We start from the raw sequence: 18,736 nt of genomic DNA on the forward strand, positions 1-18,736 counted from the left end.
TTGTATTAGAAAAAAACACCAGCTAATTAAACAAATTGTTAAAGAAAGAGGTACAATTTAGTGTCTTTTGGGAAGTTTTCTTTCCAATTGACACAGTATCCTCTTTTTGTGTGAGCTAACGGAGGTAAAATGCTTCCATAAGACTGGATCAGTTAGCATTCTGACAAGCACTTACTTTACACATTGATAATCTCTGCTGGTTTGCAATACAATGTTGCCTTCACACGGTGTACAATTGAAATATTCCAATGTACAGTAGAAACATTGGTAACACAGTTTTTACTGAGCCGTTTGGTTTTAGAGTTGATAATCTTCTGTAATTTTTCAATGCAGGCTAAATACAAATTACTAATCAGGAGGGTGATTTTTTAAAATAACTGTTTTCAATATTGTTTGGAGTTTTTTTTGATTTCTTTAAGTTGATTTTTCCATAGTTGTTGGCAGTCAGACATCTTGATTTCTTGACAGCAATAACCTCTGCTAACAGTGAGTTTAACTGCATGCACTGTTTGTGTGATAGAGTCCAGTTTGTTAGATTCCCCAAGGGGTTTTTTTTACATTTAGTCACTTACCAGAATGTATTTGGGAGAGTAATGGGACATCATTAAAATTTAACACAAAAATACTTTCAAAATGGAGACTTGCAACAATCTGAATATAATGGAAAAAGAAAAAAATTACCTAGCCATATTCAGATTCTGAAGATTTTTTACATTTATTTAGTGAATAGAATTTTTGTCTTTCGCTATGAGCTCAGACCTAGTGAATTTCATTGTGTACCTTGAATTCTTTGTTAATTTGAAGAAAGATGATACACTTCTGTTTTATTTTGTTCCTCTGCCAGCCAGCATTGAATTTTCACTTTTGATGAAAGGATTCATCAGTGGATTGATCTGACTACATACCGTGAAATGAATAGTAACTGAAATACCATGTCCAAGTTCTAGGTTTAATGTTAAACTCTGAACAGCCTTTTTGAGTATGTTGGGTGCTTCACCATTGAATCCTGGTGTTTCAACACGAACTTTATATAATTCAGTTGACTTAATACTTACTTGGTTACTTCCATTTTATTCAGTAACTTAGTTTGCATACATTTCTGTATTAGCATTGTGTGTTGCCTGAAGTCTGTCTCTTAATTTTTTACCACATCTAGCTAGGTATGTTAACCTGTATTCCTGTCAATCAATGCAATCTGCTTTTCAGGAGATTCTCTCCTTTAGAATATTTTATCTCATTGGAAGCTTCTGGTTTTGCAAGTGTCATGCCTGTTAAGTATTAAAGGTTATTTGTCAGAAAGTGATGTTATACTAGTTTCTAGATGTTAGGGTGTACCTTATGTTTATTTTTCCAATTCAAATATTGTCAAATATGCTGGTTGCTCTAACAGGTGTACTGCTTTTGAGAATTTAAACAAGAACTTTCCTCTTTCCATAGGTGTTTTTGCACTGCTTCAGGCTTATGCATTTTTGCAGTATCTGAGAGACAGATTAACAAAGCAAGAATTTCAGACATTGTTCTTCTTGGGCGTCTCACTAGCTGCTGGTACTGTATTCCTGAGTGTCATCTATTTGACATACACAGGTAAATAAATGTGAAACTCATTTACCTTCACAGCTTGTAAGCCAGATGATCAACCTTTGGTTTAGCCTAAAGTAGTTGTTTCAACATTTTGGACTATTTAGTAGCAGTTTTATTTTTGTTACTTATGATATCATAGTTCCAAAAGTATTTTTAGCATCTCTGTTTGTTTCGAAGTCTTCTAAAACATGGTGGTTTGATTTGCTTTTCCATGCATAAGTTAGCAAAGTTTTCAGACTGGCATATCAAAACAAAAATTGCCTTCTAATCTCAGCATGCAGCCAAATATGTATTCAGTTGCAGTTCCTGGGAAGTGTTGATTTCATCTTCTGAAATTCACTGATCAGTATCCCTGCTTCATCAGCTGGAACAGGCCTTGTTCCCCCAGCTTCTGACAGGCTGTGTGATCTGGGCTCCTGACACCTCACAGCACTCTGACCTCTCTAGATTTTCTTAATACTCCTCTTGCACAAGAGGGTGCCCACATCTGGACCCTTTAGCCCAGCATGGGGAAGAATGAGCTTCAGGTTTTGGACTGAAATCCTGCCTGCCACAAGGCATATCAGCCACTCTTTTCAATTTAGCACAGTTCCTTTTGGCCTCTGGGATATTTTTGCTTTCTGTGAGCCAGTGGTTGAACCCCAGCCCACTGTGTACTACCTTGAGCTTGTCAGGACACCAGTTTTCAACCAGTCAAATGGTCTTTTTGTCCTGTCCATTCTTCTTCAGCTATTAATGAGCAATGAAGAAAACATTTATCATTGTATTTCAGGAAGCTGTTCCATGGTTTTTCAGCAGCTCAGCTTCCTGCCCTTAGGTTCCCACATACAGCTTGCTGCCCTGCCTAGAGGTGCAGCAGTAGCCAGTGCCCAGGCACCCTCATCACCCAGGTGAAGATGCTGGGTAGCTCTCATGTTGGCCAACTCTTCCAGCACCCTCAGGTGAAGGCTGTCTGCATCCAGAGAAGATCATAACCAGTAGTGTCCTGTGTGCTGACAGCTCCTTCTTCATGTGCACATAGTGGATTGGCAGCAGTCTTTTCATCTGGAGACTGAAGGGAAAAATATGTCTTGTATTAGAAAGTTAACCACAATATTTAAATGTCTAAATTAGATACTGAAGTAACCCTTCAGTCAGATTATACTCATTTTGAATATAAGATAGAGGAAAGACTTACTGAGTCACACACAAAAACTTGGGTAATAATTAAAGGATTTAACCTTCTCTTATTTCTCCTTGTCTGTATCTGTCTTCAGGAGGAGCTGAAACAATTGCAAAGAAAGCATAAATAAAAATTTAAGAATCATCTTAAAACTTTTAATAATAATTTTTATCTTTCATCTAATAATTATACTGTTTCTTTTCATCTTATCGTATTCAACTTACCTAAAAGCCCTGTTTTATCAAATAATATGTAAAGCTTATCAGCATGTCTAATAGCAGCTTTTATATTCCATGCTACAAGTAGATTCACCAGGAGAGAAATAAAAGGAAACCAGCATTTCATTTAGTGTTTGTTTTTTGGCTATAGAGTGCTCCCAGTTTCCTGCTGTGACATTTCAGAAAACTGAAATACTTTCTTATCAATTATGTTTTCTTTTTCTCATACTCCTTCACAGAGTATATTTGCTATCTGTCATATTATTTGAGATATATTTAGTATTGCATTGCTTTGACTTTTGGAAGTGTGCGTGTCTTGATACTCAGATTGTACTTAACAAGTACAATGTGATCCTGTAAGTGTGTTCTAAAACCAGTTTGCTTCATGGTTGGTGGATTTTATAGCCTGCCTAATGCAGGAGGTATGGTTCACATATATTACAAGTTCAATGAAAATTTCTTTGGGTTTGTGTTATAACTTGAGGGAGTAGGAAAATTATTTCATTTTAAAACCTAGGCAGCAAAAAGGTTTTTCTTCCTCCTTTTTCAGGTTATATTGCTCCTTGGAGTGGCAGATTTTATTCACTGTGGGACACTGGGTAAGTAAGCATATAAGATTTAGATATCGGTAGCATTTTACTGAAAACTAATAATCATTTCCTCTCCTCATCCCCAAATCCATTTAGTATTTCAGTCAAGGAGAATCAAGAGCTCTCAGCAGGGGCAAGGGAGGGGGAAAGGAGTGGTGGTTGGCACACCTGGGGAAGGAACTGGGATAACTGAGACAGGCTATGACATCACACTGCAACAAGTTATCCAAAGAAAGTGTTTAGAGTAGCTATTTCATGGTCTTTACAACCACTTCACTGATTTGTCTCTGAAAATTCTTGCTTCTTTGCAAATCTTTGAATATGTAATATATGTTTTTTTCTATATGAAGCTGTAGTATGTATGTCAGCATGAAATAACTGCAAGCTGTGCCAACACTTGAGTACACATTTAAAAATTACTAAGAGCCTTAGGCTATTTTCATTGTGCAATATTGCACGAAATCACCAAAATGTTGCACATGTGATCTTTCATGTTGCCTCTATATTACATTCATGCATCTGTTTTTTATATACAGATGTCCACTCTGAACAATTGTTTTATTAATGTGTGTTTTCACAGGTAAAAATCTTGTTAACCTTTGTTTTAGTTAACCTTTGAAAATACTATGTTGGATTCTTTAGTCAGCCCAGAGAAAAGGAATAAAATGGAGAGTATTTTTCTCAGATAAATGTTTTAAAGTGAAATTCAGTTGCTAAATTTTTGTTAAGATTTAAAGCAAGGATAGAGCAACTTCAAACTTTGTGCAGTTCAAACTTTTTTTCAGGCTCCAAAATCCAGCTCATACAGGACTCTGTCCCAACTCTATAATAAATGTGGTAGAACAAATGTTAGTAAAGAAGCCTCAGATTTACTTGAGCAATATATAGATTTTGTTCTTTGCCTGTCTATATATATATATACACACATATATAAAAATATATGTATATTCAGAGCATTAAACTTTTGAGGGCTTGTCTACATTAGAAAAACATATTGTGTTAAAACACACAATACAGTTTTGAATGAGAACTAGATCTCAGTGAAGAAAAGGACATATGTTTGATACCTCACCGTTCAATCATGGTAGCACCCTAGATTAGGTCCATATGTATAGTTGTCTGTAACATAGAGCACAGTTTTGTCCTTGTCTGCACTGAGTGTTTGACATGTTGTTTAGATGACGTGTTTCCAAGTGTAGACAAGGCCTGTTTTCTTCAGTATCTGAAAGAATATGGGTGCATCAGTAACTGATCTGGTATTTAATACTCTAACTTTCTTTACTAAGAAAATGAAGATATTCTGTGTAGAGGTTTTGAAATACAATGTTGAAAATTTAGGAGATTTACTAGCATTGATGATTCAAAAATGTAGTAAAGGTGCTTCCATAGCTGTGTGTTTCCATTTTGGTGAATTTGGCTTCATATTTAGCCATGAACAAATGAAACATCTATAATTTTAATTGTCTTAATTAGTATGGAAATAATTGTTGTTTTAAATAACTATACCCTAAATGCTTCCTAGATCCAGTAAGGCCTGGGGATTTCTTTGGTATAAGAGTTAATCAGATTACTGCTGATTAGGGCACTTGCCATTTAAAATTGAAATGCTTCCTTTGAGATGAATTTCAGAATTCCTAATGTTTACAGGTTTTAATAATTTTATCTTTTCAAAATAATTTGAACTGAATTTTTTTTAAAAAAGGTATGCGAAAATTCACATCCCGATCATTGCCTCTGTGTCTGAGCATCAGCCTACAACATGGGTTTCCTTCTTTTTTGATCTGCATATTCTCGTGTGTACTTTCCCAGCAGGGCTGTGGTTCTGTATCAAAAACATCAATGATGAAAGAGTCTTTGGTAAGAGAAAATATTTTTAAATTATTTTGAAAAAGTTTGCCTTCAACTTCATTTTACTTTGGTTTTGTTTGCTCAAAGGTGATATGTGGCTTGTTCTAAAATATGGTTTAAAGTGATATGTTTAAAGGTGATTATTAAGAGTTGCCTGCACCCAGCAGTCTTTAAAGTGGTTTATAAAAGTGCAGAGGTTGCTGAAATGGTGATGGAGTGTAGTTCCAGGAGGTGGGATGCAGTCATTTGATGTGTTCATTCTGCAGCTGGAGTTGCACATTCTGGTGGGATGCAGTTCCACAGTACAGGTTAGCCAGGAGAACAGTGTGCAAAGGCAGGGTCCCTACTTTGGACATCTGGCACTCATCCCATCACAAATTATTCAAAATGCCCTTGCTTTCCAGGTTTTCTGTTCTTTTGGGGAACAGAATCTTTTGCTTTGGAAGAAGTGCTAGATAAGACACAAGCCAAAATGGAAGTGTGGGGTCTTCCTATGTCAGTGACAACTTTTTTTTTTTTTTTTTTTTTAATGCAAAACTGTATTGTGAAAGCCAGCTTCTGATTTTGAGTGAGGCTTGTAACCCATATGGAGGAGTGAAGATCAGTCAGGTCTTGGACTTTTACAGGGGCAGGAGGCTCCAGGCTGATATAGCTGCCTCTGAGGCAACCTAAGACTTGTGGGCAGTATGAATGTTTACAATGAATGTTTATCAGCTTGCTTTCAGCCTTCTACTGGAGGCTGCACCTTCCATTTAACACAGCTTAAAGAGACCTATGAGTGAGGATGGAGAGCCATACTGCCTCATCACAATGTAGAAAATATTTACATGATGTAATCTTATAAATCAGTGTCCCTTGATCTCTGTGGCAAATCTTTCACAAGAGGATATTGTTAAACTGTAGCAGATGAGTCTACCACAAGGAATTCATTATTGGATATTCCCTATGAGTGTTTACAGGATTGTTTGGGTTTTTTTCTTTCTAATAAATGTGTTCTTAATGTTTTGTAGTATTCTGAAAATCTTGGTTTATATTTTGTGGAAGACAAAGTGGAGGTAATACTGCTCAGGAATACTTACTTCAGAATAGGGCTCTCAATATCATGTTATTCATCTGTATAGAATTATAATGTAGACAAGCCCCCAATTCGTCCAGAGATACCTCTAACTTAAATCAAAATTTAATATTCACATTAAATTGTAACACTTCCTTTTGCTTTTTCAGTTCTAATAACTTGTTTGGTCTAGAGCTGTTTGATTTTTTTTAATCAAATGAAATTACCTATTATTCCAGTAGCATTGTTGGTGTGTAATATTAAATTTCACTAATAATGTATCTTCCGACACATTACTAATGAATGTTGAAAATGGGGTTGTGTTATTGTTAACAGTTGTAGAGATGAATCTCAGGAAGGGTTTGAGGCTTCAAAGGGATAAACGTTAATTCAGCCGTATGTCTGTACATTAAAAAGCAATGAAATGCAAGATGCACACTCAAGCCTTTATACACACAGATGCTCAACCCACTTCCAGAAGCAGTTTTATGGAGAAGCATGTACGTGTGCAGTCAGAGTGAGTGTTATTTTCCAAGTGTCACCATTAGCTGTGTTTCCCTGCAGTTGCTCTGTATGCAATCAGCGCTGTTTACTTTGCTGGAGTGATGGTCCGCCTGATGCTCACTCTGACTCCAGTGGTCTGTATGCTGTCAGCAATTGCCTTCTCCAATGTCTTTGAGCGTTATTTGGGTGATGATATGAAGAGGGAAAATCCACCAATAGAAGACAGCAGTGATGAGGATGACAAAAGGAACCCTGGTAACCTGTATGATAAGGTGAGGGGAGGAAGCAAGAGTTAGAAAATTTGGTTTCCAATGTCAAGGATGATAGAAGTTGCCATAACAGGTACATTTGTGTTTGTTTAGGCAGGCAAAGTGAGGAAACACGTGTCTGAGCAGGAAAAAACAGAAGAAGGGCTGGGCCCCAATATCAAAAACATTGTGACGATGCTGATGCTGATGTTGTTGATGATGTTTGCTGTTCACTGTACCTGGGTAACCAGCAATGCATACTCCAGCCCCAGTGTGGTTCTCGCCTCCTATAACCATGATGGGTAAGTAAGGTCTACAGTCTGAAGTGATTAAAGCCTTTTTTACTGCCATTGCATTACCAATTTGCTTTGCCTTCTTTAAATCACTCCTTATTATAGAAAGGAATTGTGACCAGAATAATAAATTATTCATAGTCTAGTTTTCAAAAATATACAACTTTTTCTGAAATATTTAATTAAATATATGAACATAATCCTACCCAAAGCCAATAAAAATGATGGTTAAAAAAGCCTTGGAGTGAACTGGGAAAACTTGTTTATGAATATATATTTGACTGCATTTAGTCATGTCTTCAAAAGCAGTCATGTCTTCAGAGCAGTTCAGCTTCTGGACATTCAGCTGTCAGAGAGTTCAAACTTATGACTGCTGGTGACAAAATCCCTCAAAGGGAGCTGAGCTCCTAAGAAAACCCTTATTTGTGAACCCAGACTTACCATGGGGCAGTTAATTTGTTGGTAGTATCTGTACAGATGCAAATGAAGGGAACTGTTTTGCAGCACTCGGAACATCCTGGATGACTTCAGAGAAGCCTATTACTGGCTCAGGCAGAACACGGACGAGCACGCCAGGGTGATGTCGTGGTGGGACTATGGCTACCAGATAGCAGGAATGGCCAACAGGACAACCCTGGTGGATAACAACACTTGGAACAACAGCCACATCGCCTTGGTAAGGGCGGCAGTTTTCTAGGGAGCAGAAATACCAAAATGTTTACACTGCACTCCAACATGAAATTGCAGATGTCTCTTAGGGTGATTGATTGCATGGAGTCAGAAACACAAATGTGGAAGGGACACATTTCTTTCACGTGTTAAAACTCAAGTATAGGGATCAATTTTGCTTTAGAGTATTTGTTTTGTTTACTTGGAGTTTCCAAAACTTTACTTCCACTTCGCTTTCTCTTTTCTTTGGGGGAGGATAGACAAGACCTAAGGTAACCATTCCCCTTGGGATTAATGCTGTAACAGCTGGTACCACTGCTATCAAAGTAAGGATCCTTGCATTTCAGCAGTGTCACTGCTGAGTGGATTTTTGAATGGCATATGAAAACTGGCCACAGGACTTAACAGATTTTCAGACTGGGAAATCTGGGAAATCACAGGAAGTGATTATTTATGACTAGCTGTGGAAGTGTAGCAGACTTAATGCAATTCTGTCTTCTCAGATTTGCAGATAGACAAAATGACTGCATCTTTAATTTCTTTCACTTCTGAGGAGTAAGTTTAACCTTTGCACATGTGCTTAAGGCAGGGTGTTAGTGTTGCCTGTGGTTACAGGGCATCACTTTGGGCAACTTGTGCTATGCAATGACTCCTCATCAATCAATCACATTTCTTCCCAGAATGTTTTGCTACTAGGGCAGGATGGGGGAAGGGCTCAAGAAATTAGGATAATTAGGGTAGTTTTTTGTATTCTTCCTGTCTTGGGTCAGTAGTGAGTACAGCTGTGGACCAGATCTGCCAAAAAGCAGTGTACAAAGCCAACAAATTAATGAAGCAGTGCTTTGAGCAGAGTCCCAAAAAATGTGTGTTGGGGGAAGAGAGATCACACATCCACAATTTTTACAGGGCAGGAAACTCACATTCAGCTAGAAGCAAACTTGAGAAATTGTACTAATGGTGTTGATGTCAGTCTAATGTCAGTCAATATGCATTGCCATGTACTCTGAGGCACTTCTAATTTGGTTGGTGACCTGACAGCATTGGGTGTGTTTTAATGGACACTCAGCTTTGATATCTCTGTGTGCCTCCCTCTGCTACAAGAGGTAGAAATGCAGATACTGCATCCAAACTCAGAGCTTCTTGCAGGACAAGGTGCATCGTGTGAATAGAGACTGTGGAAGTCATCTGTGTTGCCTAGGCACAGTAAGCACACACATTGCAGCAACTGCCCATAATGGCTTTCAGGAAAGAATTCTTTTGAGTATGAGTGCTGCATTGTCAAGTTCCATTTTGGCATGAAGACTCCATAAAGGGGGACCCAAGCAATAAATGTGTGTTGTGGTCAATACCTGCACTTGTGCTGTAAACAAGGCATGCCCTGGAGATGTGTCCAGATGATTTTCTCCTGCACAGAGATGGAAATCTGGCAAATAACCTCACATTAATTAGGATAATGGCCAAGAAGCTGAGGTTCTTGGTCTTATGACAGCTTGCTGCCTAAGCTTAGTGCTCTCTAATTACATTCTTAGCTGAATGTTACCAAGTCAGGTGCAATATTATGTACATTGTAGTTACTCCCTTAGACTACAGCAATACCTTACTGTGCCTTAAGGACAAGAGCTTCAAGAGCAAACAAAACTGCTGAACTGCATGCCAGTTACTGACCAAATTCTTCTAAGTGTGGGAAGTGACCAGGATACAAGAGGTGCTGGCTAGAGCTCTAAAAGGTTTTATTCTGATATTTTCTCTGTGTAGATTTACCTTGAATTCAGTGCTGAGGGTGCCTGTGTGCTACTTAGTGCAATGCACAATGGCTGCTTCATTAGTGAGGGACAGAGCTCAAGACAAAAAAAAACCACATTTCAAATAATTTGTACACTTTGGGTTGTGTCTAAAGCTTTGAAAATAATTTGTAATTAGGTATTTTCTGTAACACTTAAGTTTTTGGTAATACAGTTATGATTTGAAAAATATGTAGGTGCCACAAAAGGAAAACCCTTCTTGCTACTTTTCATACTCAAAACACTCCTATCAACAGGCAGCACTCTTCTTACAGAGGAGAAAATATTTCAGTTTAGGCTGGGCTTTTGTGGTTCTAAATATTCACCATGGGTTTTTTTATCTAGAATGAAAATGTTGGCTTTGGTTGACAAGCAGGCATTAGAGAATCACAGAACCACAGGCTGGAAGGGAGTGCAGTGGGTCACTGGTCCAGCCTCCCTGCTCAAGCAGGGCCATCCTAGAGCACGTGGCACAGGATTCCTGGGCTTTGGCCTGGCTGTATTGATCTGTGGAGCTGTTCCATAGGCAGCTATGCAGAAATTTAGGATATTTTTGCAATTATACAGGTGGGAAAGGCAATGTCATCAAATGAGTCTGCAGCATATGAGATCATGAGAAGCCTGGATGTGGATTATGTGTTGATTATTTTTGGTGGTGTGATTGGCTACTCTGGTGATGATATTAATAAATTCTTGTGGATGGTGAGAATAGCAGAGGGGGAGCATCCCAAAGATATACGGGTAAGTGCAACCTCTACTTTCTGTTTTTTAAAAAAAACCCTTTTATTTATGTTATCTCTTGTCTGGGAGTGGTCATTACAGTGGAGGGAAATCTCTTCTACTTAATTGCCATTTTATTTGAAACATGTTCTGGGGTTGTTTTTCTAGACTAGTAGGAGTGTAGGGGCCTGTAGCCCAGTTTCTTTCAATGGTTTTGATTCTGAAAGGTCAGTAACCTCAAAAGCTTTTCACGTTTATGCATGATACTAAAAGTAGGATTTTTTTCTGTAATTCTTGTGTGTCTCTGTGCATCATTACAAGTTTGAAAAAAGTAGGAATGTTTAGACTGTTTAAACAGCATTACAAATTTCTTCAAACTCTGTAATAGCAGGAGACAAGTGAAAGTGTTAATATTGACTTATGTAGAGTTTAAGCTGTTCAAACACCTCTGAGATTGCAGAAGTCTGTAGTAATATTTTCTTAAGCCTAACAAAAACGCCTAGATATTGAGCACAGGCTTAAGGGAGTAGCCCATGAGCATGCTTTCATCTTGTACCTGAGATGAAAACGGCAGAAATTGTTTGTTTAAACATGGAGAATATATGAAGTTTATAGTGACCCTGCAGATCTCGTGTAGTGACAATACAGTGTTCCTTGCCTTTCTGAAGAATAGATGCCCAACTAAATTTTACAGTTTGAGGTAACTTTTCCAGAGCCACTTACAGTGATGTGACAAAACTTCTAACAACACGAACTATAGATTTAGGAAAACTGATCCATTGGGGTCTGGCTTACAAGCAGGTAGTTTGCAACTATTTCACCTTTAATGAGCACCATTTCTTTCATTTTAAGGTTACCTTAAATCAGCTTTTAAACTGTAATGGCCAGTTGAGATTCTCAGGTGTCTTTCTGTGGGGAAAGGAATGAGAAATTCCCTTAAGATTTGAGTTTGCATTGACTCTTTGTGTCTTCTTTTCTCTTTAAAGGAAAGTGATTACTTTACCCCTCAGGGAGAATTCCGGGTAGACAAGGCAGGCTCTCCAACTTTGCTGAACTGCCTCATGTATAAAATGTCCTATTACAGATTTGGAGAGATGCAGGTAAGTGCTACAACTTCTTCTGAATCTTAACTGAAATATGAGAAAACAAATATTATTTTGATGTATTTTCTATATTTTAAATTTAGCATTGCTTGTAGTAGCAGAATCTGTACTGAGTGAGCTTTACAAATTAAAATACATCCAGTGATGGTCTACTGTTTATAACCTTTAGCAAAAAGCATTTCTGCTGTTAACCCACACTTGTACTTCATTTATTGGTGTCCTTCATATTGCCCCAGATGGGTATCTTGATTGCACTGTGCTGTGTGTTCACTAAAGCATCAGCTGTGACAATGTGCAGAGCTTTAGAGTCATTTGTTGTAATAGCAACATGTAAGTGAACTATTGACTGTTTGAAGTGTGTCAGAAACATGATTTCCATCCAAGTCACAGCAGTGCATGAAACAACACTACACTGTGGAGTAAGGGCAGCAGCTGTCACTCCCCTTTGGGAGCACCAAACACATGGATGGAGCTAAACCTGTTTGTTTTTTTCCTTTCCTTTTCCTCCCTTGTTGCCCCCACCAGAGGCCCTTCCTTCTGAGGTATTGGCACAAGAAATCTTTTTTCAGTGGATTTACTTGTAACACAGTGGGGCCAAATTTAACTGATAATTGTGAACTACTTCTGGATTATATGGAAAACTGTGGAAGTGCAAATAATTGCAGTATAGGCAAGAGCACAAAGGCAGCAGCTCTGCTGAAAAAACACCACAGGCTGCTGCAGCTCAGACTGTTGTTTCATCTCTGAATGCAGACAGGGTGGTTTTGCTGAGACATTAAGTATCGTCTCCTGTGACAGCTGTAGGAGTAAGAATGAATTTGTCCCTTAGGATCTCAAAGGTTTTTCTGTGTAGTAGAGTAATCAGTGCAACAGAAGTGTTGCCCTTTGACTCGGGCCAGCTGAAAACATTGCCTTATCTATGAAGTTTCACAGTTTGCAGTGATTGGTGTTCTGGGTTTTGTCTCAAACTAACATGCAGCTTTAATTTTTATAGCTGGATTTTCGGACACCCCCAGGATTCGACCGTACACGCAATGCGGAGATAGGCAACAAAGACATTAAATTTAAACATCTGGAGGAAGCCTTTACCTCAGAGCACTGGCTTGTTAGAATATACAAGGTCAAACAACTAGACAACAGAGAGACACTGGATCACAAACCTAGAGTAACCAACATTGTACCGAAACAGAAGTATTTGTCAAAGAAGGTGGGTTCCCAGTGAAGTAACTGAAAGGGGTCAGGAGTTTATTTTTAACTGTGAATCACATAGCTGGTGAATTATATATTTCCACTAGCCAGAATGTTATGGATACTGTTCATGTTAGTGTCCAATATCAGACCTGCCTGCCGGTAATAATTGTTAATTTACTGTCTGCTTAACTTACAAGCATGTCAAGACACAAGGCTAGATTTTTTTTAGGCAGAATGCTGACTCGACATAGAGTGTGTCACTGGCTGTTACAACTCTTAAGTCTTCATGTAACTGGAAGTATAATCTCTAAAGTACATCAATTCATGTTTCAGTAACTATGGCTCACTAAGTAAATGTGGAAGTTGCTTTCTGACTTTGTTTGAAAGTAGTGATGCCTAGAAGTTTACAAATGGCAATTTTGTATGAAATAAATTAAATATGAAACTTTTGTTGATGGAACTTTAGTGTCTGTCTGCTTACTGCTTGAAGTCATCTTCATGGTTTTAAAGTGTTTGTTGTGCTGCCCTCCTTCAGCCTGTTAAGAAAGGCCTGTTCCCAGGGGAGTTGGGGAGACTGTTAGCAGCCCTCTCCTTCACAACATCTGTTTTCTGTATATTCAAATAGATGTTGCAAAAGGAGCTCCAGAGCCCTGTCTAACAAACTGGTATAGGCAGTAGACTTAAACTGTGTCATGGAAATACAAGTAAAGAACATTCTCTGCAAGTAGGGAATGTTAAATGTAAAGATGCTTATCTCTGTGATTTGATGGGAAGTACATAAAATAAAGCATTTGGGAGTTGCCACTGCTGCTAGACATGTCTTGAAATGATAAGCTTTATTATGCCTGTCATACACTTAACATTGTAACTTTTGATCTTTAATGACAAGCAAGGCTGTATTTATCTATGATAGATGCACTGACCCTTGAGCCTTAGATGTGTAAGTTTTCTGTCTAGAAGCTGATGCAGTTTCTGAAGGCTGCAGTACAAACAGGCTGCACTTCCCCTTAAGAAATCAGAGAACCAGGGAGAGCATGGGATTTCTTAAATACAAACTAGGATTTCTTAAATACAGTCTGAGGGCTCCTCAGTAGCCACAGTTTTTCAGCAGTTGCTTCCTAACTGGAAATTCAGTCCATCTCCTGTCATGTTAGGAATGACATTGCTGAACCTCAGAGATTCAGTGTATCTGAATATTACATATTAGTTTGTATCTATCCCACTTTATTGTAAACATGTTGGTGTCATGTTGATTAAATGCAGTTTTTTAAAATAATAACAGACCCTGCTGGTAAGCACAGCACAATGCAGCAAGGCTGGGAGCTGCCTCCTGGCAGGTGTGTTGAATGTACAGTTCCACCTGCCACAATCTATGTACACAAATTTGAAGTTAATTTTACCTTTGACCAACATTAATGGATCCCCCTCATTACTACCTAAAAAAAAAAATCTAAAACAGGCTGATAAAGGATTGTGCAGGAAGTGCTAACTAAGCAATCTACAGACCAACAGCAGAGTTTAGAAGACAAAAATGGGATTATTCAGGCTTTTTTCTTTTGAAAAATGCTGCTTTGAGCAAATACTTCTACCTAACTTTTAAGAAGATAAAATAGTGCAAAAGATGCAAGAAGGTATTTCCAAACAAAACTAAGACTTATTGCTCTTTGGGCATATTAGAATTTTATCATGTTGGTTAATTATTAATTCTGCCTCAGCACATGCTTTAAAAAGAATGCTACAGATCTAGTAGACAGGGTTACAAAAGCACATCTTGTGCAAAAGCAACTGTTAGGCAGGAATTAACAATCCAACATTAAAAATAATAACTGGAAAATGCCTAGTTGAGGGTTTAGCATTTAAGCTCTTTAAAATCAGTCTAAAGCTCAGGCATTGAATGCACATCATGAAACCGTGGTCAAGATAAATCATTAACTAATACCTGTTGTTCTGTTTTTCTTTTTAGACCTCCAAAAGGAAGCGTGGCTACATTAAGAATAAACTAATTTTAAAGAAAGGCAAGAGACCCAACAGGAAGACAGTTTAAACACACTGTTCTGATTGCTAATACGAAGCAGTTGTCCTTGAGATAACCAGTCTTTGCCTTTAGCTCAAATCATGTTTCACAGCAACATGAGGGTACAGAACCATCATTGGTCCAGATTATTGTACAAAATTTTCAGGCAATGTCTGATTAAAAATATTGGCTTATTGAGAACAGCTGTTTTAGATTTGTAATGTGAAGCAAGACAGAGCTGCTATCCAAGTCTAGCAGCATTTTTTTTATTGGTACATATTATCCTTCAAATCTGTTGAAAATTTGGACTGACTTTACCAAAGAACCCTGTAATTTGGTCCTTGGCACATGCATTACTTGTCAATCTTTTCTGGAGAACACTGTTCAGCTGAATAGCAGCAGTATAAAAACTGGAATGGTGACATCTGAAAATGACTCTTTTTCAACAAGAAAGAGATGGCAGAGCTCTCTCAAATTCAACTTTCAAAACAAGTTACTCCCATGATTATTTTTCTATGGTTTCTTTCAATGTCCTTTTACTCTTGCTGCAGGCTATTTTGAGCTGGAGTGTAAGAAGCAAAGCTGCAGTTTTCACAAGAGGTGACAGGACAGATGAATTGGACAAGCTGCTTTTGTTCAACACGGGATTGCAGTATTGCTGCCTTACACTGTCATTTCACAAGGTAGACAAGGCAAATCTTGCACACTGTAGATACAAGGGCTAAATTTGTAACCTCCTGAAAGATCTGAAACGACAGTAATGAATGCTATAACAACATACAGCTGAGCACCATGGAGCTGCTGGTGCTTCAGAACAGAAATTAAACTTTTAGGTGAATGTTTACATTGGTAAAACAAGTATAGCCTGGTTACTGGGGAAAAGAAGGTTGACAGGTATATAAACCCCTTTTCTGTAGCTATCAAAGGTAGAAGATTTGCAAACCTCTTCAGCCCTCACTGCCTTTCTGGTGAGGGTGGAAGTTTTTCTGGAAATCTGTTTCTCTGCATTTTATTTGGAGTGCTTAAATCAACTGAAGAAATTCTTGCTCTAGTGCTATTTGCTTTGTCTGTCTTTTATACTGGTTCAGTTTGGGGGTTTTTTTTTAAGTGGTGAAAACTGTCAGATTAAATGCACTAAAATATAAATGGAGACTGAACGTGTTCACTTTCCAGACATAAGGAAACTTTATACAGACTTGAAATTTTTCTTTAATTAAAATGAAAGGGTTTTTTTGCAGTTTGTTTTTCTGCCACAGGTTGTAACTTTTTATAGAAACAAATCTTGCATCAATAACTTGATGTAAAATGCAGAATAGTATGTACCTTTCATGAAGAAAATGTAAATTTACAGTGTTCTGTGAGAATGTTACTGCTGACTTCTTTCCAAGGTGTAGAATATTTTTTTGATTTATGAACTCATTTTTGACTTCAGTGGTTTATACAGACCAATATTACAGCTGCAACATTTTCACAAAGGTAATTAAATCTGGATTTCTGGCCCCTGTCGTTTGGAGATTTCATTTTATTTTGTTGCTTTAAAGCTCAATGCAGACCAGTTGTCAACTGTAGGGGAAAATAAAGTTAATTCAAGTTTTGTGTTAAGGCTGTTGTGTCAGTTTTGTTGTGATTATCTTGGCAACGTGTTGTTTGTAGTCCTAGTCATAAATTAAGACATTGGAATTCCATATTGCAAATCTCCTGCCTTCACCAAGCTGCTGTAGTGAAGCCACAGCATCTTCTTAACTCCCTCCAGCTTAAACTAAGCCAAATCCAGGGCCTCTGCTGTGATGAAATGAAGGTGGCTGTCATATTTCCAGGGAAGAGCAGCCTGCCTTCCCAACCACACATTGCAGCAACTCCTTGCAGCATCTGGAGCTCCCCAAGCTGCTACAGCTGCTCACCCACCAGCAGAAGGGCTGAGTGATGATGTGATGCACGATTCCCAGTGCTGTGCTGCTTCCAAGCCCCTCTGCATCCTGACCCTGGGTGAGAAATAAGGGATCTAGCATTTGGAAGATCACCTGAAAGGCAGCAAGACAGAGGCTGCCAGTCAGTCTGGGGCTTGGCAGTAACTCAGCCTTGTTTCAAAAAAGGAAATACAAGATTGCCCTCCCCTCTTCAGGTACCTTTACATTTGGACAGACTTGTACCAGATTTGTACCTTTACATTTGGACAGACTGTCTTCAGCCTTAGGTAGCAGTGTTCTCTTTAACAGCAGAAACAAGTGAATCTGAGGCATGTGAAATAAAAATAAGCCAACTGCAGGGATCCCAGCCAACCTGGGCCTAAAGTTGCCTCCTACTTACCTGAGCTTTACTTTTTTCCTAAATCTAACATGACTTAAAGGGTTCTGCCAATGTTCTGCGGTTAAAATTAAATAAAAAGTTGGGAGTCATTGAGGTATCCACTTAGAAAAAGCAACATTACAAAGAAGACCTGGCACTGTCTCACCTTGGTTCCTCAGGAATCTGCACACTGGGTATGTTTACAGCTGGATCCTGGAATCACACAGCTGAACTAACTCCTGCCTCTTTGGGAGAACTGCACAGAGCTTCTACCAGCAAAGATTATCAGCCTCTTCCCTCTTCATCACACACGCTTCCCAGACTAGTTTATTTCCTTAGCTCCAGCCATCCTTTTTCCTTTTGTTGTTCTACTATGTCAAATTTTGAAGCATAATTGCCACAAAACAGTAAAAAAACCCCAAAAAACATCAAAACAATAAAACAAAACACAACAAAAGACACGTGAGCCAGGCTCAGGTCAGCAGTTGCTAAGGAACTAAAGCTCCAAGTGTCTAGAATTCAATAATACTGCCCAGGTTCTGTATCTCTTAATCATTAGTGGTGGGAGCAGTGAGACAGGCAGTGCTGTTGGTAATCCCAGAAGAAATATTTTGACTTGCAGAAGTAATTTCATAACAAGGAGAAAAGTTGTTAATTAAATATCTTGATAGATTTACTCTTGAAAAAGCAGCTGAATGCTTTGACAGAGCTCCTTGTACATACCAGTCTCATCAGGAGTAAAAACTGAAAAAAAAGAATATTTGGCTGTGACTAAAACGCTCTCACATCATTATCCCAAGTGGATAAACTGCTCCAAGATGGGGCCTTGAAGCAGTGCCATGGAAGGCAAGGAACAGGGCTGGGCAGTGTTTCCTGCCCTCTTTACAGGCAGTGTTGTTTTCCGTTGTGCAGAAAAACAAAGTGTTCCAGCAAGATTGTTTCCAGCACTGTGGATGAATGTTTAAAGAAAACCAGAAGGGCATTATCTAACACTTGAAAAATGCTGACCACAATCTGTGTGATTCCTCTAAGAACATTTTTTTCTCCTCACACAAGTGCCCAATGCTGTAATAATGTAGAGTTGTGTTTTAAGAGGTTCTAATCAAGAATCCCTGTTGGTGATGAAGATTAAATGAAATGGGATTTTCGGAAGCAAGGGTACACCATTACCTATTTCCTTTTGACTTGCCAAAATGAAGCAGATGTTCCCCAGCCTTTCCTAAAGCTCTTGTCGCTGCCCAGCCCCATTTTCCCTGGGCAGAGCTATCCAGTTCAACCAAAAAACTTACCTTCAGAGTGTCTGGGAGAATAAGGAGAATAAGCAGGGTGGAAAAGCATCACAGCAAACCCAGATTAACCTAGCAAATCACTTCCATGGGAACCATGCTCGGGTGTCATACACAGCTCCTGGACAGTCAGTGACTGACACCACTGAACTAAGGCTTCCATGGAAAGAGAAAGGGCATCCCACTGC

At 38.5% G+C, this 18,736-nt stretch overlaps 1 protein-coding gene across 1 annotated transcript in view; it reads left to right on the forward strand.

Annotated features, from left to right (window-relative positions):
- STT3B (STT3 oligosaccharyltransferase complex catalytic subunit B) overlaps nucleotides 1-16,578 on the forward strand; it is a 51,050-nt gene extending 34,472 nt beyond the window's left edge. The window contains exons 7-16 of the mRNA XM_063155167.1: nucleotides 1,438-1,584; nucleotides 3,512-3,560; nucleotides 5,254-5,408; nucleotides 7,018-7,229; nucleotides 7,320-7,507; nucleotides 8,003-8,174; nucleotides 10,516-10,689; nucleotides 11,655-11,768; nucleotides 12,766-12,978; nucleotides 14,926-16,578. Of these exons, the coding sequence (XP_063011237.1) occupies nucleotides 1,438-1,584; nucleotides 3,512-3,560; nucleotides 5,254-5,408; nucleotides 7,018-7,229; nucleotides 7,320-7,507; nucleotides 8,003-8,174; nucleotides 10,516-10,689; nucleotides 11,655-11,768; nucleotides 12,766-12,978; nucleotides 14,926-15,006 (1,505 nt within the window). The 3' untranslated portion in view covers nucleotides 15,007-16,578. The remainder of the gene's footprint in view (nucleotides 1-1,437; nucleotides 1,585-3,511; nucleotides 3,561-5,253; nucleotides 5,409-7,017; nucleotides 7,230-7,319; nucleotides 7,508-8,002; nucleotides 8,175-10,515; nucleotides 10,690-11,654; nucleotides 11,769-12,765; nucleotides 12,979-14,925) is intronic.
- The last annotated feature ends 2,158 nt before the right edge of the window (nucleotides 16,579-18,736 follow it).

This window comes from Melospiza melodia, chromosome 1, assembly GCF_035770615.1.
Source record: "Melospiza melodia melodia isolate bMelMel2 chromosome 1, bMelMel2.pri, whole genome shotgun sequence".
Taxonomy (NCBI): domain Eukaryota; kingdom Metazoa; phylum Chordata; class Aves; order Passeriformes; family Passerellidae; genus Melospiza; species Melospiza melodia.